Here is a 22,500-nt window from a genome sequence, read left to right as displayed (position 1 = left end):
CAGTGCTCATACGTAAACCAGTTCACACGCAGCCTGCATGAACTCACACAGGTCTGTATCCTTCATCATCTTTCAATTCAATTCAATTCAATTCAATTCAATTCAATTCAATTCAGTTCAATTCAATTCAATTCAGTTCACATTTATTTGTATAGCGCTTTTCACAATACACATCCACATTACAATTTAGAGTGATCTGTTATCAGAGGTAATTGTCTAAGTTATGCATTTCAGAAATGCACATATACAAAATCAAAGTTAGTGAAAAATATATGAATTTAAACAATGTAATAATTTAACCCTTATCCGGCCGTCAGGGTCTTTTTGACCCGCAAATGACTTTTGTTAAAATAAAATAAAAATGTCTCTTTGTCCAAATGGCATGAGACTTTGTACGGTTGTCAACTCTGTCTAAATATTAAAAAAATTAAATAATATTAAAATAAATAAAAAATTGGAATGATATCTGTTTTTATGTTAGTGCAAAAAAAAAAAAGAAAGAAAGTCACACTCAGGTCTTTGGGAGTCTCTGATGATCATCATCATCATCATCATCATCGCGAGTGGAGTTTATTTATCGCTGGAGGGCCGTTATCCTGCTGGAATCACTTCGGCACGACACACACCTGATTATACTGAGCAGATGTTCAACCTGACCTTGATTTACAGCATCACTTGTGTTCTGAAGCCTGAGAACTAAGGGATTCTTTGAGATTTGATTGGCTCAGGCCCTCTTTTTAACTCCTCATATCTCAGTAATCTTCACAATTAGTATTTTAAGTTTCTTTGGACTTTGGACTTGTGCCAGACAACATGCAATAATCTGACACACAATCCCAGCGGCCAAAACACAGGCTTTAACTAGTAGAATTTGGAAAAGAGCACATGCACTACCATTGAAAAGCTTAGGGTCACGGTTTTTTAATGTTTGTGTCTCTTCTGCTCACCAAGGCTGATTTATAGAAGCTTTAACTGTAATGCATCTAATAATATACATATACACCAAATTATGTGTACACTAAAATTCATAAATATACAATTACAGCAAAAACATGTCAACTACCATAATATCAATGTAATATAATAGTCTTATTTAAAAAATGAAATGGCTCTCAAATATAGTCTCTTCTTCTCACCAAGACTGCATTTATTTGATCAAAAATACAGTAAAATTGTGAAATATTATTGTAATGTAAATCATCTGTTTTCTATGTGAATATATAGTAAAGTGTAATTTATTCCTGTGATCAAAGCTGAATTTTCAGCATCATTACTCCAGTCTTCAGTGTCACATGATCCTTCACAAATCACTCTAATATGATGATTTGATGCTCAAGAAACATTTATGATTATTATCAGTGTTGAAAACAGTTGTGCTGCTTCATATTTGCTCAGTTGTGCTCTTTCTCTCTCCGATGTGAACTCAGACACCAGTGAACGTGTCTAACGCGCTGAGGGTGGCGCAGCATCTCTCCTCTCTCACCAGCAGGGCGGCGCTGTTCGGAGACATGATGGATGTCATATTTGTCACTCACCTGATAGAAAGACTCACACGCCTGGTGTATGATGTCAGAGAGGTGAGAATCGCATCCCATAATGCCTCAACCTGTTTAATCCATCAGGATTCTGACTATATCCAGTCAGTCCAGCACAGATCAAAATCTATGAACGTTTGAGCAAAGACAAGGTCTTCTTTATCATTATAGTGGCAGTATTTTTCATAGTTTTACACCTAATTATATGTTTAATATACTTTTGATGGATCGCTGCAAAAAAAATGTTGTTCTTCCTCAGGGTCCACATTTACTGGAGAAAAGGCAAAATGACTGAAGATTTTGAGAAATTGATTAAAATGAGTTTATGCTTTAAACAAGAACAAATATCTGTCAAGAAATAATCTCATTTTCCCTTTGAATTAAGTTTGTTTCTCTGACTCCCATCGGCAGATTTTTCTTCTTCTTGCTTTAAGTACTCACTTAATTTTTATAATTATAATTTTATTTTATAATTTAAAAAAAAAAATGAATAAATGTAAAATTTAATTTAAAATCACTTAAGTTTTAATTTTCAGAATTTGTTTTATTTTTTGCCATTTGGCATCTCCAGTAAATGCATTTTGATTTAAAAATGTTTAGATATTTTACACTGGAAAAATATTGATCTATTTGAATTGCATATAACATTTCCATGCATTTGGATAACAGTTTTAACATAAACTAATAAACGTAATGTGATGCATATTCTTCAGTCACATAAATGAAGCAGGTCAGATTTCTGCAATAGGACTAATAATCTGAATGTGCTTTAAATACACAAATCCCATTGCTTGTTCCACAACTAGCCATATTTTAACCATGTTCATACTTTACCTGATTTATTTTATTTTTTCTTCACAACGAAGAGATAAATGTGGATTTTAAGCACTTTAAATACATGCATTTTGAAAATATGAAAATAACAGTTGCATATAATTAATAATAAACTTTGCCTTGAGTTTTTGAGTGTAGAAATCTGACCTGCTTCATTTATGCGTGACTGACAAATATGCATCCCATTACGTTTATTAGTTCGTTTATGTTAAAACTGTTTAATCCATGGAAATTCATTGAAGTTTTAAATGCACTTCAAATACATAAATCATAAACGTGGGCCTGAAATCCCTTTTTGCAGTGACGTGAAGTGATATGAAGACTGTAGTGAGGATATGCAGCTCTGATGGGTTTGTCTGTGTGTCTCAGTCTCTTCCACACGCTTGTTTTGCCCGGCTGTCATTGACGCGCCGCTCTGCTACTGTGCAATTTAGGTGCAATTTGAGTCACTGCACATTGTTATCAGCTATTTTCAGCTTTAAGTGTTATGTACACATGTTCAGTGAACACGTTCAGCATTTTAATAACACTGGCAGACTCCGCCAGAAGAGCTTTTGGAGGGTGTGAATGAGAAAACAGACTCGCTTTGGGGAAATGTGTATTAATTACACAACAGAAGAAGAGCTGTTCCTTCCATATGTGACCTTCAGGCCAGACACACACTTCACGCCAAGTATGCAAACATTTGCATGCATTTTCAAGAGGTTTTTTTTATTGACTATGCATTTAAAGTTTACGTTTTACAAGTACGTGCATTGACAGGGAATCAAACCCTTTGGAAAGCAACAATGAGAATGCTTGAGGCGGTGATGTTGATGCTTATGTTTAAGATGTTGCGTGAAGTGCTGAATCTTCAGCTCTCGTGACTGAAGGCGTGTGTTGAATATGATTTGCACAAAAGCTGCTTTATAGGTAAATAGACAGAACATGACTTTAACTGTGTGTGAAGCGCACACTTCATTTACAGCCCTGCTGAAACACTCAGGTTTAATACTAACACTGTCAGTCACTGCATATAGTGAGAGCTTAAAGTCAAAGTTACAGTAATATATCCCAGTCATGGTTTAAATGTCGTTTAAGGGCTTCAAGGTCACGTAAGACCTGTGAATATTGCCTCTTTATTCAAGTAAATGAGATATAACCCTCAGTTCTGCTATAGAGACTCGTCTTAATCACGAATCGCAAAGCTCTTGTAGTATTTGATGGCTTGTTCAAGACAGAAACTCAGTTCAGTACAGTCCGTTAATGGAGATTAACTGTGCATGTGATGCAAAAAATGCTGTTCTCTCAGTTTTTCTGTCTCGTTTTCCAGCACAAATATCTAAACATTCTTAAATCAAGATACATTTACTGGAGAAGCAAAATGACTGAAAATATTAGGTGTTGTTTTCTGAAAAATTTATCAAAATCAAGTGAGTTTATGCTTAAAACAAGAAGAAAAAAAAGTCAGAAAACCTGTTTATTTTTTCTGACTCCATTGGCAGATATAAATATATATATATTTTAAGTGTAAAGTCACTTCCTTCTGCTTCTCCAGTAAATGTATCTTGATTATGTTAAAGAAAATCTATTATGCCCTTTTATAAAGTCTTGATTCTACTAGAACAGGTTTTCCTGCTTGAATGTTGATTATTTTCCTCATATTCTCCATTGTTGCGGCTCCTCTCTTCCCAGTCTGTCAGTAACGCTCTGTTTACTTCCTGTCTCTATGAAGCCCCTCCTCTTGAAAAGAACACTGTGCTCTGATTGGTCGGCTGGAGCAGTGTGTTGTGATTGGTCGAGCGCTTCGAGTGTGTTTGGGAAATGTCCCGCCCCTTACCATAACCACCAGTTTAACACACTACTAACTAACTCAACCAGGCCCCGCCCCTTTATTCTGCGTATGAATTATTATAATGAGGAATATTGTGACGTGTCAAAAGAAAGGACCTCACGTCTAGTCCTCTGATCTGTGATTGTGTGTTTGTCTGTAGTTGGGCGACCATGTGTTCGTCGTGGCCAGTGACATGATGCAGGTGGAGGAACACGTCCTCTGGATGGCTCAGAATGAAGCTCGCGCTTGCACACGTATCGTCCAGTGCGTGGAGCGGATCGCAGATCTCGCGCTCAACACCAACAACACCGTCATCTCAAAGGTGAAGCTCACATTCATTCAGCCAGATCTCAGAGGACACATGGGGAAACAATCATGGCTTCATGCTTTGTTGGTTATAACGAAACAATTTGCAAGCATTCAGAGCTGAACAAACTCTGGGCAGATTCTGATTCGAATGCCTCTGATTGGCCATTGCATTCACACGCTCAACGAACAGGTCTGTGATTGGCTACAGTGCTCAACGCTGCAAAACATGATGTAAATAGAAACCTTTGACGTTCATCACAGAGCGCAGACACAAAAATACAGATGGGAGCGTTTAAAAGCAACACTTACACTGCAAAAAATGCTTTTCTTACTCAGTATTTTTGTCTTGTTTCCTGTCCAAATATCTAAAAATTCTTAAATCAAGAAGCATTTACAAGATGAGTAAAATTACATTAAAAAAAAAACTAAATAAGTGAGTTTTTGCTTAAAACAAGCAGAATTACAAAAGTTTTTTTTTTTACAAACTTAATTTAGATTTTTTTATTTTTTTATCAGAAAACAACAGTTTAATAATAGAATTTAATAATAGAAATGTTATTTCTTGTGTCATTTTACTCATCTAGTAAATGCTTCTTGATTTAAGAATTTTTTGATATTTGGACTGGAAACAAGACAAAAATACTAAGTAAGAAAAGCATTTTTGCAGTGCAGTGGATACTGACATCAGGAGTTTATATGGTTAATATCATTATTTCTTCTCACATTTGCGAGGTTAGTTATATCCCACAATTCTGACTTTATTTCTCACAAATACTGAGTTTAGATACAAGTGCGAGAAATCAAGGCAGAATTGCGAGTTATTTTTTTTATTCTTCAAGCTTCCGTACAAAACACATTCAGTTGATTGATTTGAGAAAAAGATGCACTTTAAAAAAAGGCGTAATATATGTATATGTGGCCAATTTAAGCTGCAAAACAATATTATGCATGGAGTGCATGCTTCTTTTGATTAAAAAAAAACATTTATTTTGTGAATAGGCATGAATTACTCTCGAGGTTTGCTCATTAAACACTAATGAAAAGGGGTTTGTGCGCCGCTGATTGATTCCCTGATGCATTGTGGGCCGTGGGATCCTAACGTTTGTTAATCTGATGACTAATACTGTACATGCTGTCTGTATCTCAGGTGGGTTTCTACTCTAGCGCTGTCAAATATTGACGTAATCACCATTCCTGAGCTTCTGGTCTGTTATTGTTCTGATAATGTAGGTTACAGACTCGGATCGTTAATGGAGTCTTTGTTTAGTCTTTTTACATGTTCATAATCAGTCCTTGACTCACTCGTACAATGAATGATGTTTATTTTCCAACGAGCAATTAGTGTGAGGAAAGTAGGTCGCGTAACGTTGTGTGTGTGTGTGTGTGTGTGTGTGTGTGCAGGTTTCTGCTAACATCGCTCTGGAGGCCCTGATGGTCCCACCGACTCTCATGGGTTTATTGTGTACGGTGGCTCTACTGCCCCCGGTGACTGAACCGGGTCACGACGAGAGCGGATCACAGCGCACACACACCCTGCTCAACTTCAGATGTCACACGGTCAATGTCTCCGGCTCACCTATGGGTCAGCTCAACCAGGTGAGAGTCAACACTGACCAAACACACGGCAAAAGTTCAAGTAAATCTGATTAGAAAAAGAACTGATAAGAACGTAAAATGTGTATCATGAAATGCAATGCAACTCGCTTTGGATAAAAGCGTCTGCCAAATGTATAAAATGTAAAATGTAAATCGGACAGAATAACTGATTAACTGGTTTTTGGACCCATTACACTGCAAAAATACTTTTCTTACTTAGTATTTTTGTCTTGTTTCCAGTCCAAATATCAAAAAATTCTTAAATCAAGAAGCATTTACTAGATGAGTAAAATGACATTAGAAATTATATCTTGTTTTCTATAAAAAAAAAAAAAATTTAAATTTAAATTTACAATTTTTTTTTTTTTTTTTACAAACTTAATTTAGAGTTTTTTTTTTTTTTTTTTTATCAGAAAACAACAGTTTAATAATAGAATTTAATAATATCAATTTTATTTATTGTGTCATTTTACTCATCTAGTAAATGCATCTTAATTTAAGAACTTTTAGATATTTGGACTGGAAACAAGACAAAAATACTAAGTAAGAAAAGTATTTTTGCAGTGTAATGGGTCCAAAAACCAGTGAACCAGTTACTCTGTCCGGTTTACTTGAATTAAGGCTAGACACTTCAGGCTAAAGCATGGTTTTTCATGCACTGGTCTATTTTGCTTTCATAACACTGTCTACTTTCAGACTAGTGGAAAAAAAGCATCCAAAGTTTTTATTTTTTATTGCATTTTATTAATTTGCTTCTGTATATATTCACTTTAAAGGCGGTGAGTTTGAGTCAGAAATCTCCATTTCACACACACACCAAACTTTACAGTCTTATTTTCTGAAGGTTCATTCATTTATCATTCGTCTGGTTTATATAAGAGTTTATTTCTTAAAATGTTTTCTGTCTGTTGACAATATTTTCTGATTTATTTTCTAAATCCCCTCTGTAAAAACCTTCAACTCTAATATTTTCTTCAAATCTGGCTTTATCCAATGTTCAGATTTCTGTTCTCGAAATGTATGCATATTTAAGTAGTTAATGCCTCATTTGCATATTTAAACGTGTTACCCCGTTCACCTGCCTTAAAATATTTAATAATTTATACATTTGAAATACTTTTAATTAAATCATCTAATTATGATTCCCTAAATGCATCAATGAGGAAATATTTTATTTAAATATTTTTATGATGTTTCACAATTTTATAATTAGACATATTTTAAATTATAAATATTGTTTTTAAATATTTTATAATTTGATATTTTATTCACACGGTTATATGTCTTTGTGTCTCTGGTCAAATGGTTAGAAGAACCGTTTTTCTTTCTATATTGATGAATGTCCTTGTGGGACGGGAATGTTTTTTAAACTTTAGTTTAATTGACAGCCAAGAACTGGGATTTATCACTGACTGTCAGAAGTAGGTGGAGCTATAGCTTAGGGGGCGGGGCATTCTTATTCTAGACAGCGTTTGATTGGACGAAGGTTTGTCTCCGCCCTGAGAGCGCGATCATGAGTCTTCAGTATTTTTCATCTGCTTTCATAGATGAGAAAGACTCTACATGTATATTTATATGTGTAAATAAATATACATTTATATTTTCTTCAAAGTTTCTTTCACACAGCAGCGGAGCTCAGTTTGTTTGTTTTTATAATCGCATGCATTAGTACGACAGTTTTCTAAACTCTATTTAAATAGAGTATTTTCTGACAGTGTGATCGGGACAATAGACATGTGTTTCATGGCTTCCGACGTGATAACACAAGGCTGTTGTGATGAGATGAAGCTAAAACAGGAGATGGGTTTGATGGGCTGAAGCTTCTGTGATGTTTGGAAAGAACAGAGAAATGAAGGTGTTAATAATATCTCGGTCTGTGTGTGTGTGTGTGTGTGTGTGTGTGTGTGTGTGTGTGTGTGTGTGTGTGTGTGTGTGTGTGTTTGAGTTCTGGAGCTCTGATGAGGAGATCAGGCTTCAGTCTGAGGAACGACTACAATACACACTCACACACGCTGCTGATCTCTCCATCAGCAGACACACAGTAGAATAGAGTAGATACAGAGTAGAGTAGAGTACAGTAAAGTAGAGTAGATACAGAGTAGAGTAGATGTAGAGTAGAGTAGAGTATAGAGTAGAATAGAGTAGAGTAGAGTAAAGTTGAATAGAGTAGAGTAAAGTTGAATAGAGTAGAGTAGAGTAGAGTATAGAGTAGAATAGAGTAGAGTAGAGTAAAGTTGAATAGAGTAGAGTAAAGTTGAATAGAGTAGAGTAGAGTAAAGTAGCGTAGAGTAAAGTTGAATAAAGTAGAGTAGAGTAGAATAGAGTAAAGTAGAGTAGAGTAAAGTAGCGTAAAGTAGAGTAGAGTAAAGTAGCGTAGAGTAAAGTTGAATAGAGTAGAGTAGTGTAGAGTAAAGTTGAATAAAGTAGAGTAGAGTAGAATAGAGTAAAGTAGAGTAGAGTAAAGTTGAATAGAGTAGAGTAGTGTAGAGTAGAATAGAGTAGAGTAAAGTAGAGTATAGAGTAGAGTATAGAGTAGAGTAGCATAGAGTAAAGTTGAATATAGTAGAGTAGAGTAGTGTAGAGTAGAATAGAGTAGAGTAAAGTTGAATAGAGTAGAGTATAGAGGAGAATAGAGTAGAGTATAGAGTAGAGTAGAGTAAAGTTGAGTAAAGTTGAGTAGAGTAGTGTAGAGTAGTGTAGAGTAGAATAGAGTAGAATAGAGTAGAGTAAAGTAAAGTAGAGTAGTGTAGAACAGAGTAGAATAGAGTAAAGTAGAGTAGAATAGAATATAATTATTTTATATTATATTTTATATTTTTAAATATAAAATAAAATGTTATTTAATATAAAATATTTAATTTAAAAATATTTAATAAAAACAATCAAATTAAAACTTTTATGCTGGCAGTCAAACATTTGCAATAATTATGAATTTTTAAACTCACTAAGGCTGCATTTATTTGATAAAAAAATACAGTACATTTTTAAAAATATGATTCCAGTGTAAATCATCTGTTTTCTATGTGAATATATAGTAAAGTGTAATTTATTCCTGTGATCAAAGCTGAATTTTCAGCATCATTACTCCAGTCTTCAGTGTCACATGATCCTTCACAAATCATTCTAATATGCTATAAATATAAATATATAATGTATATATTTTAAATATTTAAATACTACAATTTAAATGTATATAACTACAAGCTTTATATCAAATAAATTCAGTCTTTGCGAACAGATATAAAAAAATCCTAACTATTCCAAACTTGTGGCCGTTGTGCATATCATGTGACCATTAACTGACATCAGTGTTTTTAAATGATTGAAGTATAGCTACAAATATCAGGGGAACTTCAAGCAATTATTTTAGCACAAAGGAGTTTGGCTTACGAAAACCGTTTGCAAACATAAATCATGTGCTGTAATTCAGAGACGATAAAGATGAAGTGATGCTTCTCAGATGTGACAGCTCTTGCAAACGCTCGATAGTTCTGGATTGTTCTATGATAATTATTGTGTGTGTGTAGAACATAAACATGAAGTTTATCTTCAGCTGAGCTCATGATGGAGCAGAACACAGAACATTGGTCTAATGAGGAGCAACAGTGAAGTTCACTATAAATCACAGGAACGCTGGAGGCTGATCGCATGTGTATATCCGCTTAATGGATCATCATTCTGCCCTAGTGCACACTAGCAAGGGAACGACCCGCTGCCTTCTATTTGGAATATATTTTGATCAGGACTTTATTAGCCGGCTGTGTGTCAGTTGCCCCTGGGAGATTTAGATCATTCATAATGATCTGATCACATCATTCACATGCAGTTTTATATAACGTTTAAATCAAATATTTCCAAGCCCATTTTGTCATGTGTCGGACATGAGACGTTCAGGCGAAGATGAAAACCCATTATTTACTCGACTCCAGAAATGACATGTGATTTGTGCACTGCATTTCAGATCTTCTGAAGTCATGAGATTCTGTGGAACTGAAATTGTGTTCATTTTACAATATTTTGCAGTGAATGAGTGGATAAATGTGGTGCTAAATGTAAATGATGCCAAAATGTTCCAATTGAGTGAATGTTATTTCCCCGTTTACACGCGTGATGAAGAAACGTGACACACAACTCAAGTGGAGTTTAGCTGTTTATAATTGGAGAGAAACGTCGCGACTCGCTGCATTAATATACAAATATTTTAGTGAAAGAGACATTATCACATATTAATGTAGAATATAATCCACTTTTCATTTAATTTACAGTGAAAAAAAACTATATTGTGAAATACGTAGTTACTGTGATATAAAATTACATATAGCCTATATACAGTATGTATGTATATATATATAATATTTTATTTAATTTTTTATCAAAATGGATTTTAAGATTGTTATTTTGTCCTTTGAAGGTTTAAGCAAAATATATTTTGTTATATTTTAAAATAGATTTCAAAAAATATATTATGTATATTTTAATATATAATATATTATACTATCTTAATATATTATTTAAATATAAATACATACTGTACATATTAACCAAAATGTATTTTAAAATTGGAAATGTATTTTCTTTCTGCCCCAAAATATATATTTTCCCTTTAAATGTTTGTTTAAATTTGAAAATATATTTCCTTATATAAATATAATTAAAATATATATTGTGTGTGTATATATATATATATACTTAACCAGTCTTTTTCATTTTTACAGCATTGAAAGGTTTAAGCAAAATATATTTGAAATATATTCTGGCCAGAATTATTATTATTTCTTGTCGTATTTAAGTGTTTGTGTGTGTGTGTGTGTGTGTGTGTGTGTGTGTGTGTGTGTTCTTGCATCTGTGAGGTTTCCTGATGCGTGTGTGTGTTCCTCTCCTCCTCTGTTTGTTCCCGTGTCTGTGTGTTTATGCCGTTGCGTCTGCAGAACTGCATTAAAGATGTATTGCGCATCTCTCTGACACACACTCACCTGCGTCAAGCTAACAGAGATACGCCTCGAATGCTAAACCCTGGAAGTGCTTCATAGAGAGAGAGAGAGAGACGGAGAGAGGACGAGAGAATCTGTAGATGATCACGCTGGATAAGTGTAATCCCATCGACAGCTAAACCATCAGATCCGACCCGTCCGATCCGCCCGACCCGTCTGACCCCTCCGACCCGCCTGACCCCTCCGACCCGTCTCACCCACCTGACCCGTCCGACCCGCCTGACCCCTCCGACCCGTCTGACCCCTCCGACCCGCCTGACCCCTCCGACCCGTCTCACCCACCTGACCCGTCCGACCCGCCTGACCCCTCCGACCCGTCTGACCCCTCCGACCCGCCTGACCCCTCCGACCCGTCTCACCCACCTGACCCGTCCGACCCGTCTGACTCCTCCAACCCGTCTGACCCCTCCGACCCGCCTGACCCCTCCGACCTGTCCGACCCGTCTCACCCACCTGACCTGACCCGTCCGACCCGCCTGACTCCTCCGACCCGCCTGACCCGTCTGACCCCTCCGACCCGTCTGACCCCTCCGACCCGCCTGACTCGTCTGACCCCTCCGACCCGCCTGACCCGTCCAATCCGTCTGACCCCTCCGACCCGTCTGACCTGCCCGACGCATCCGATCCGCCTGACCCCTCCAACCCGCCTGACCCCTCCGACCCGCCCGACCCGTCTGACCCGCCCGACCCCTCCGACCCGCCCGACCCGCCTGTCCCCTCCGACCCGTCCGACCCCTCCGACCCGCCTGACCCCTCCAACCCGCCTGACCCCTCCGACCCGCCTGACCCCTCCGACCCCTCCGACCCGCCTGACCCCTCCGACCCACCTGACCCCTCCGACCCGCCGACCCATCTGACCCCTCCGACCCGCCTGACCCCTCCGACCCGCCGACCCATCTGACCCGCCCGACGCGCCCGATCCGTCTGACCCCTCCGATCCCTCGACCCGCCTGACCCCTCCGACCCGCCTGACCCGTCTGACCCCTCGACCCGCCTGACCCGTCTGACCCGCCTGACCCCTCCGACCCGCCTGACCCCTCCGACCCGCCTGACCCGCTTGACCCCTCGACCCGCCTGACCCCTCGACCCGCCTGACCCCTCGACCCGCCTGATCCGTCTGACCCCTCGACCCGCCTGACCCGTCTGACCCCTCCGACCCGCCTGATCCCTCGACCCGCCTGACCCGTCCGATCCGCCTGTCCCGTCCGACCCGTCTGACCCGTGAGGGCCAGATAAACCGCGATCGTACGAGAGAAATGTGGAGTTCATTTGAACTGGATGCTTCTCTATAATCATCATCTGTTGCTTTGACTGGGTCAGGCTCTGTTTTTTTATTTTCACTGGTAATTATACAGCCATACGCCAGTCCAGTTGTGTATGCAAATGATACTGTCCTCATACTGCCGATATTAACATTTCCAGAAGTGAATAATTCATATCCAGAGTATGTTTAACTGTGAGTAGTTTCCCTGAAGTAACCACAGTTAGTCTAATGTTGATTTCTGTCAGGACCACTATCGTCATATATGATTGACAATTAGCATGCAATTTGGATTGGCGGTATGGTTCCGTTCTGGGCGAGAACTCCCTGCGCATCCATGCAGCCTAGCATGGATAAGAGCAGGGAGAGCAGCAATAACCCCCCTTGGGGTAAACAGAACAGAACCAACATGAATGTATTGCAGATATCATTAATTCAAGATTTTAAAGTACGACATGATTCAAGAATTTATTCTGATTCGAAGGGAATCAGAATGCCAAATCCTGACTGACGAGAGAAGGAGCTGGGGATGGAGGAGGGTAATTCGCTCCTGAGAAACGCGATAGTTGCTGATAATACTGAAGCAGCTTATATATGTATACGGTGATAGGCGTCATATTCCTATAGGTAGATGTGGATCAGCTGATAGTCAGCTGATGCGAGCTTGACTAACGTGACCTGCCAGAACTAACGCTACGCTTGATTTCTGTCAGGACCACTATCGTCATATATGATTGACAATTAGCATGCAATTTGGATTGGCGGTATGGTTCCGTTCTGGGCGAGAACTCCCTGCGCATCCATGCAGCCTAGCATGGATAAGAGCAGGGAGAGCAGCAATAACCCCCCAAAACACAACCATATGCCAATATCCCCCAACTGACAGGGCAATCTGGATGCTTTATAGTTACGTGAGTGAGCCAGGGCAACAAGCATGTTGCCAATACCTGAAAAGCTTGAGCAACAGCATGTTACCAACAATACCGGAAAGCCTTAAGCAACAAGTATGTTGCCCTTACCTGGATAACCTAAACGAGTATGTTGCCAATACCCGCATAAGCCATAGCAACAAGCATGTTGTCAATACCCGAAATGCTTAGCAGTAAACATGCATATTGCAATGAATGACATACCACCTGAAATGAAAAAGTGAAAATTGTGATATCAAAAATGTATCAGCTGCTGCTTGTTGTATATCCGCAGTCCAGATCCAGTTTCGTTGAGTGACGACTGTAAATGACATCATGACCTTGTTATACTTGGATGTAGTTTACTTCTGTAGAAAACAAGAAAACAAATTGTTTTTGTTATTTGATTTTTAACATCTCCCCACACTGGAGCAAGCAAGACGCATTGCAACAAGCGTGTTGCTGTAGCCAATTTAACCATTGTACGGGATCTATTGGGGGAAGCTTACACCCCTAGCAGCAGCAACAACTGATACAACAAGCATATTGTGTAAATCGCAGAACCATTGCTAAAACTGGTGTAATTTGGCAGGGGAAGCATACACCCTACAGCAATAGCTCAGACTAGCAACAACAACTGGTACAAAAGCATGTTGTATAATCACAGAACCATTGCTAACACTAGTGTAGTTTGGCAGGGGAAGCCTACACCCTACAACAATAGCTCAGACTAGCAGCAACCAAACTGATACAGGTAGCATGTTGTATAACCATAGGACTAGTATTAAATCTAGTGTAGTCTGATCGGAGAAGCATACACCCTCTAGCTCGAGTCATATGCAGTGCGCAGCTAAGCTATGAACACAGTGTGCTTCTTCCTCATTCATGAACATGATTACTGCTCCCGTCCTACGGATTCCATCACTGTGGAGGTGAAGATGACGACTCCATTGATTACACACTCCTTTACAGGACCATCAAACTATGGTGTTGTTAGTGTTGAATACCAGACCCCTGCGGTGAATGTACTGTGTACCAAGTATGTTACTGATATCTAGATAGCTTTAGCCACAAGCATGTGGTAACTTTAAAGCAGCACGTTGCAATAATCGAATAGAATAAAGAACGAGCATTTTCAAATACAACCAGATAAGCATAAAACAACGCTTGAGCACTACGGCATGCGCTGAGGACAGTATGCGCTATAGCAGCGTTGCTGAAAAGACAGCATATTGCTGATACCTGATAAGCTTAGCACAGCATGTGACACAATGACACCAGATATAAGCCTAAAACACGCCATGTTCCAAATAACGACTGGGCTAAATAACCTTAAAAGTTCAACAACCATGTTCCCAATAGCAACTAACAGCTTTTAATGCAAGCAGTTTTCAAATAGCCACTAGATAGGCCTAGCCTTAGAACAAGCAGGGTTTCAATAACTTTTTTATTTATTTATTTATTTTGTACTTAATATACACAGCTTAAATATAGAACCATGTTGAATGTCAGCCTATAAAAATGCAAGCTCTTAAAAATAAAAAAATATAAGAATGCATTCAAATGCAAGCACGGTATACAATACACTGTAGCTTTAAGAACGAAGTGTTTCCAAGAACTAGATAGACCAAGCGTGTCCGAAGTGACTCAACTGAATTGTGACTGTTTACTGTCTTTTTTTAAAGCTGTGCCACAGCAGAATATTTCCGTTTGCACCATGAATTGTTAATTCATATCAAGCAGCTGCTTGAATCTGTGCTGCATAGCGCTAAAAGCACAGCCTGTGCAACGCGATCAGTTGCCAATGACAACACATAGTAACGCACATAACCAATATGATCGCATAAGCCTAGCAAGAGCATTTTAATGAAAACGACTAAGTTAGATTAGCCCAAGCCACACGTATAGCATTAGCAACAAGCATGTTGCCAAAACCCTGCTAGATTTTAGCAATGAGCAAAAAAGGACTTAGCTTAGCTTTGTGAAGACTTTCCGAGATGAATGGAGAATGAATCACGTCGAGTCCTGTGTCAATAATGCAGCGATGCGAGAAGCAATGTAGACTGAGGTCACTTCCAAATCAGGAAACTTATGATCAATGCAGCAAATCTCGTGTTTAAGTTTAAGATGAATCTGAGGTGAAATCCTTGTGGGGAACGAATTCCTCTTTCTAAATTCCCGATTGCACGATTCCTTGTGAGATGATGTTGTTTGCCTGCCGAATTTCGCCATTTAATTATAATTATAGTTATACATTATAATCTTGTATAACCAGGCCAGAAACAGACTGACAAAGGAGATCAGAGTTGCTAAAAGAAGCTACTCTGAAAAGCTGAAAAAACAGTTTTCAGCCAACGACCCGACATCAGTCTGGAGAGGCCTGAGGAACATCACCAACTACAAATCACCATCCCCCCGATCTGTGGAGAATCAACAACTGGCTGACACTCTCAATGCATTCTATTGCAGGTTTGAGAAGCCCAGACTCACACCTCACACCCGCTCTGATGTGCACTTCACACATCCACCATCACCTCCTGCAACCCCTCTCCTCCCCCCTTCTGCCATCCAACCTGAGCTTAAGGTCTGTGTGGAGGACGTGAGCCGAGTCTTCAAAAAACAGAAGACTAGGAAAGCTTCAGGCCCAGACGGCATCTCATCTGCTTGTCTAAAAGCCTGCGCTGACCAACTGGCCCCAGTCTTCATGCAGATCTTCAACAGATCATTGGAGCAGTGTGAAGTTCCCTGCTGCTTCAAACGCTCCACTATCATTCCGGTTCCCAAAAAAACTAAAATCACTGGACTTAATGACTACAGACCTGTCGCTCTCACGTCTGTGGTCATGAAGTCGTTTGAAAGACTGGTGTTGGCCTATCTGAAGGACATCACTGGACCCCTTCTGGATCCCTTTCAGTTTGCTTACAGAGCAAACAGGTCTGTGGATGATGCAGTCAACATGGGACTACACTATATCCTGCAACATCTTGACAGACCTGGGACTTATGCACGGATCTTATTTGTGGACTTCAGTTCGGCCTTCAATACCATCATCCCTGATCTTCTCACAGCCAAACTGAGTCAGCTCTCCATGCCATCCTCAATCTGTCAGTGGATCTCCAGCTTCCTGACGGACCGGCAGCAGCGAGTGAGACTGGGGAAGCTCACATCCAGGACCCTCACCATCAGCACTGGCGCCCCCCAAGGGTGCGTTCTCTCCCCACTGCTCTTCTCCCTGTACACTAATGACTGCACTTCTAAAGACCCCTCTGTCAAGCTCCTGAAATTTGCAGACGACACCACCGTCATCGGTCTCATCCAAAATGGTGACGAGTCTGCTTACAGACTGGGGGTTGAACAGCTGGCTGTCTGGTGCAGCTATAACAACCTTGAGCTGAACACGCTCAAAACAGTGGAGATGATTGTGGACTTCAGGAGAAAATCCCCAGCACTCCCCCCTCTCACCATCATGAACAGCACTGTGGAAGCAGTGGAGTCATTCAGGTTCCTGGGCTCTACCATCTCTCAGGACCTGAAGTGGGCAAATCACATTGACTCCATTGTGAAAAAGGCCCAGCAGAGACTGTACTTCCTTCGTCAACTGAAGAAGTTCAATCTGCCACAGGAGCTGCTGATCCAGTTCTACTCAGCCGTCATTGAGTCTGTTTTAAGCACTTCCATCACTGTCTGGTTTGGTTCAGCTACCAAATCGGACATCAGGAGACTACAACGGACAGTCCGGACTGCAGAGAGGATTATTGGTGCCCCCCTGCCAACCCTCCAGGACCTATACTCTTCCAGAGTGAGGAAGAGAGCAGGTAAAATCATCACAGACTCCACTCACCCTGGACACCCCCTGTTTGAACTGTTACCGTCAGGACGGCGACACAGATCACTGGCCACAAGAACATCCAGGCACAGGAACAGTTTCTTTCCACAGGCCATTTCCCTTCTGAACACTTAACATGCCCCCCAAGGCATATGCCTGTAAGTGCAATACTCCCACTGTCTAGTGCAATATTCTCTAACTCAGGTGATATTTATATTTATATTATTCATACTACTCAAAATACTGTAAATATGTTCATAATCTGTAAATGTTTATTCGGACTAAACCCAACTGTGACCCTACTTTTTTACTTTTATACTATTTTAATTTTTTTAATATATTTTATTCTTAGAATTTGTATTACCATGTTTCTTGTTGTAGTTGTATTTGTATTTGTATTTGTTTATGTGCACTGGAAGCTTCAGTACCAAGACAAATTCCTTGTGGGTGCAAGCACACTTGGCAATAAAGCTCTTTCTGATTCTGATTCTGATTCTAATTCGCTCCTGAGAAACGCAATAGTTGCTGATAATACTGAAGGAGCTTATATATGTATACGGTGATAGGCGTCGTATTCCTATAGGTAGATGTGGATCAGCTGATAGTCAGCTGATGCGAGCTTGACTAACGTGACCTGCCAGAACTAAAGCTACGCTTGATTTCAGTAAGAGACTGTGTGATCTGCAGGAGTAATGCTTGATTCGCTGAGCGAGTGTGTGTGTGTGTGTGTGTGTGTGTGTGTGTGTGTGTGTGTGTGATCTGCAGGAGTGATGCTGAGCGTGTGTGTATGTGTGTGTGTGTGTGTGTGTGTGTGTGTGTGTGTGTGTGTGTGTTGCTGACGTGTTGGTGACTGACCTTTACAGCAACTCTCTCCCAGATAACAGGGAATGTTCTTTAAAATTATGAACAAACATTCTTCCAGAGAATGTTCATTCAAAATAATGTCCTTAAAACTTTTAACATAAAAACAATATTTATGCGTCGTTCATGGAATGTTTTTTTTTTTTTTACCTGAAATGTTTGTAACCACTTGTTTCTGAGTGTTCAGAGAACATTCAAAAGTAACATTCCAATAATTTTTGAAGAATGATTCAATGGAATGTTCCCTTAACATTTGCATAACTTAGCATTTTAATATGTATATTTAGACATTTTAAACTCTCACATTCAGAAATAATGTTCTAATAACTTCATGGGAATGTGGGTATCAGCTATAAAAATATGTTCTAAGAATGATTGCATTCCCATATATATATATATATATATATATATATATGTGTGTGTGTGTGTGTGTGTGTGTGTGTGTGTGTGTGTGTGTGTGTGTGTGTGTGTGTTTGTGTGTGTTTTTTTTGTTGTTGTTTTTTTTTTGCCTCCTTGTTTGTTTAATTATAGTATTGACACTAATGATGTGGAAAGCATCTCAGAGAGTTTGATCATAGAGGAATTTGAGAGGAGTTCACATTGAGATCTCTAACACAAGTTGAGACGTTTCTTTTTGAGCTCTAGAGGAGTGTGTGTGTGTGTGTGTGTGTGTGTGTGTGTGTGTGTGTGTGTGTGTGTGTGTGTGTGTGTGTGTGTGTGTGTGTGTGTGTGTGTGTGTGTGTGTGTGTGTGTGTGTGTGTGTGTGTGTGTGTGTGTGTGTGTGTGTGTGTTTTACCAGCGCCTTTTTCTCAAGAGGAACATCTGAGATTGAGAAGACGGGACACTTCAGCAAATAGTCTCCATTTGTTCTCCATTTAATCAAATTGAGAGAGAAACCACTGAGAATGTGAAGTATTAAATGGTTCTCATTTGTCAAAGTCTCTCTTTCTCATTATAGCATTATCAAATCTAAGCAATATAATACAATAAATTCAGTAATGAAACACACATCACATCGGCTACGTTTACATGCAACCAAATAATTCGTCAGTAATGGGATTGATGGCTCAGTCGGACTGGAAAGCCTTCATCTAAACACCTTAACCGTTCCGATTGAGCTCGATCCGAATGACATTTCGATCGGATTGAAAGGGGAGATTTATTCCTCTTCTAACCCGATCCATAGAACATGTGAACACTTGATCAGATTGAACCCAGGGGGCCAATGTTTCAGAAAACACTGAAGCTTCCCCGGGCGCCGCCATTGATTAGCAGACCATCACCTGCTGTTAGCATGCCATTGACTCCCATTCATTTTGGCGTCACTTTGACAGTGAATAACTCTACATCTGAGGCGTTTAAAGACTCCATTTGTCCATTATTTATTTCTAAAGAAACACGAAAATGTATAAAAGGCTCCATTACCTTGTATCTTACGTTATGGCCCCGTAGAAGCAGTTTTTGTAAAAAAACTGAAGCAGTTTCTGTCGCACAGTAGAGAGATTACCGTATGGACAGGAGGAGAAGCTCGCGGGCAATCGGGGGGACGTGGAGGCAAAATGACAAAATAATTAATCAGAATACTTAGCAAAAGTTGCTCCTGCTCCTAGCTCATGGACACCTCCTACTCACACTCTCCGTCTCTGCAAGTTTCGGAAGGGAATGATTCAGATTTCTCTCGGCACAGCTACTAGAAGACAGACGGGTTGCTCACGTCACATCTACGTCGTCAAGCTCAGTGTGAGTCTGCGCAGTACGCTCGACCATCAGGAAGAAGAGCTTCAGTACGCTCAGCCATCAGGAAGAAGAGCTTCAGTACGCTCAGCCATCAGGAAGAAGAGCTTCAGTACGCTCAGCCATCAGGAAGAAGAGCTTCAGTACGCTCAGCCATCAGGAAGAAGAACTTCAGTACGCTCAGCCATCAGGAAGAAGAGCTTCAGTACGCTCAGCCATCAGGAAGAAGAGCTTCAGTACGCTCAGCCATCAGGAAGAAGAGCTTCTGTACGCTCGACCATCAGGAAGAAGAGCTTCAGTACGCTCAGCCATCAGGAAGAAGAGCTTCAGTACGCTCAGCCATCAGGAAGAAGAGCTTCAGTACGCTCAGCCATCAGGAAGAAGAGCTTCAGTACGCTCGACCATCAGGAAGAAGAGCTTCAGTACGCTCGACCATCAGGAAGAAGAATTTCAGTACGCTCGACCATCAGGAAGAAGAGCTTCAGTACGCTCGACCATCAGGAAGAAGAGCTTCAGTACGCTCAGCCATCAGGAAGAAGAGCTTCAATATGCTCAGCCATCAGGAAGAAGAGCTTCAGTACGCTCGACCATCAGGAAGTGAGAGCTTCAGTACGCTCAGCCATCAGGAAGAAGAGCTTCAATATGCTCAGCCATCAGGAAGAAGAGCTTCAGTACGCTCAGCCATCAGGAAGAAGAGCTTCAGTACGCTCAGCCATCAGGAAGAAGAGCTTCAGTACGCTCAGCCATCAGGAAGAAGAGCTTCAGTACGCTCAGCCATCAGGAAGAAGAGCTTCAGTACGCTCAGCCATCAGGAAGAAGAGCTTCAGTACGCTCAGCCATCAGGAAGAAGAGCTTCAGTACGCTCAGCCATCAGGAAGAAGAGCTTCAGTACGCTCAGCCATCAGGAAGAAGAACTTCAGTACGCTCAGCCATCAGGAAGAAGAGCTTCAGTACGCTCAGCCATCAGGAAGAAGAGCTTCAGTACGCTCGACCATCAGGAAGAAGAGCTTCAGTACGCTCAGCCATCAGGAAGAAGAGCTTCAGTACGCTCGACCATCAGGAAGAAGAGCTTCAGTACGCTCAGCCATCAGGAAGAAGAGCTTCAGTACGCTCAGCCATCAGGAAGAAGAGCTTCAATACGCTCAGCCATCAGGAAGAAGAGCTTCAGTACGCTCAGCCATCAGGAAGAAGAGCTTCAATACGCTCAGCCATCAGGAAGAAGAGCTTCAGTACTCTCGACCATCAGGAAGTGAGAGCTTCTAATTGACTTCACTTTTCTCCGTTGAATCCAATGGGGGTCGCTGTGTCCATTTCTTTTACTGTCTATAGTAATGACGTGTGACGCGCTGAACGAGCCGTTCTCCTGATGAATAAAGTGTCGTATAAATGAGTTTCCCGTCTGTCTATAATCCTCCTTTCCCTGCGTGTGTGAAGTGGAGCAGGACGACGGCCACCAGTGCTGGTTTCAGACTCATCCACACACGACTGGTTTTGGCCAGTTTTACTGATCAATATAAGCAGTGGCACAGAGGCTCATACGCTCATCGTCTCCAAATTATGATCAGAAATGGATAAATATTAAGTCTGCTGTTTAAAACAAATAAAGAACCGATGTATGAGAATGGTTATTATGGGTAAACAGCGGGAAACTCTGTGTATTCGCGCATGTCAAAAAATCTATTCCGATTTTAAGCTTGTGACATATAAACACACACATCAACCCGATCACTTGTTTAGCGTTCATGTAAACACTACATTCAGATTCATCAGTCGGAATGAATTCAGTCCGATTGAAACAAAAGTTGTGCATGTAAACGTAGACTCCACACATATATCTGATACTCATATTCTCTTCATATCTGCTGTTCAAACCCCAAATCTCATTATGTGTTAATTCTCTCAGTCGGTGAATACCTCATCTACATGATCTCAGACCAGTTTCTCATCTACACTCCCAAAAACGAGGAAGGACGTTTGCTAATTGCCCTGCAATCTGTGTGTATGAGGCTCATCTGTGGGCTTCAATTAAAACTCTGAGATGAAGCCGATCGGAGGATCCCGAGATCCCGGAGCCGGAGCGTTTCAGGGTCACTAATTACCTCTAAAACACCTCGTTATGTTAAACTGGGAATACAGCTGGGAATTACTATTATTCACGGTCCGTGTGTGGGAGAGTTTATGTGTGGAAAGGCTGGAATACACCACTTTTGCCCCGATATTGAGATAAATAATTCTGTATCAAAATGTTAAGGCCAGACAAGTAGTTTTTTAAGGCTTGGTTTGTAGGGAATTACAAACCTGCGCACATATATTCAAACGCACATACCAATAGCCTGAACTCGTAATACGCATGTGCACGCCATCAGCGTTCTCACAGGTCTCGTGTTTAAAGTCTAGAACGGTGTCGTGTTAGCGGCCCCTAAGTTAATAACTAATGATCGTTGCGTATTTTTTTCTGTATAAATTGCGCGATAAATACAATTCGTGCTATAGATACACACTTTCATGAGATCGGGCTGAAATGTCTGAGCCGGTCTGCAGATTTTGTGCGTTCAAAGTTGACAGAATTCACAGAAAATCTGATGATTCGATACATATGACGATACTGAACTCACCATACGATATTATTGCGATACTCCAAGACATATGATAAAATGTTGATTAAAATGCTAAATTTGGTTTTACATTGTGAATGAATAGACTTGGACTTGGTGCTGAAACCCAAAGCACAGGATAATAGAGACACGAGAATAACAATATTCTGAAACTGAAAACAATTATTTTAGATGAATATGCTTGATCTCTTTCACTGACTAGATTTATTTAAAATAA

At 40.2% G+C, this 22,500-nt stretch overlaps 1 protein-coding gene and 1 long non-coding RNA gene across 3 annotated transcripts in view; one reads left to right on the top strand and one right to left on the bottom strand.

Moving 5' to 3' along the window:
• Positions 1-22,500, bottom strand: part of LOC309486292 — a 431,359-nt gene that overhangs the window by 199,631 nt on the left and 209,228 nt on the right. The window lies entirely within an intron of this gene.
• Positions 1-22,500, top strand: part of adgra1b (adhesion G protein-coupled receptor A1b) — a 131,797-nt gene that overhangs the window by 21,008 nt on the left and 88,289 nt on the right. For both annotated transcript variants that reach the window (XM_082153295.1, XM_082153294.1), the window contains exons 4-7: positions 1-51; positions 1,428-1,577; positions 4,343-4,504; positions 5,893-6,087. The exon at positions 1-51 is cut by the window's left edge and continues 145 nt beyond it. In XM_082153295.1, the coding sequence (XP_082009421.1) occupies positions 1-51; positions 1,428-1,577; positions 4,343-4,504; positions 5,893-6,087 (558 nt within the window). The remainder of the gene's footprint in view (positions 52-1,427; positions 1,578-4,342; positions 4,505-5,892; positions 6,088-22,500) is intronic.

This window comes from Leuciscus leuciscus (genome assembly GCF_965113295.1).
Source record: "Leuciscus leuciscus genome assembly, chromosome: 22".
Lineage (NCBI taxonomy): Eukaryota > Metazoa > Chordata > Actinopteri > Cypriniformes > Leuciscidae > Leuciscus > Leuciscus leuciscus.
This window is presented reverse-complemented; position numbering and strand designations above follow the sequence as displayed.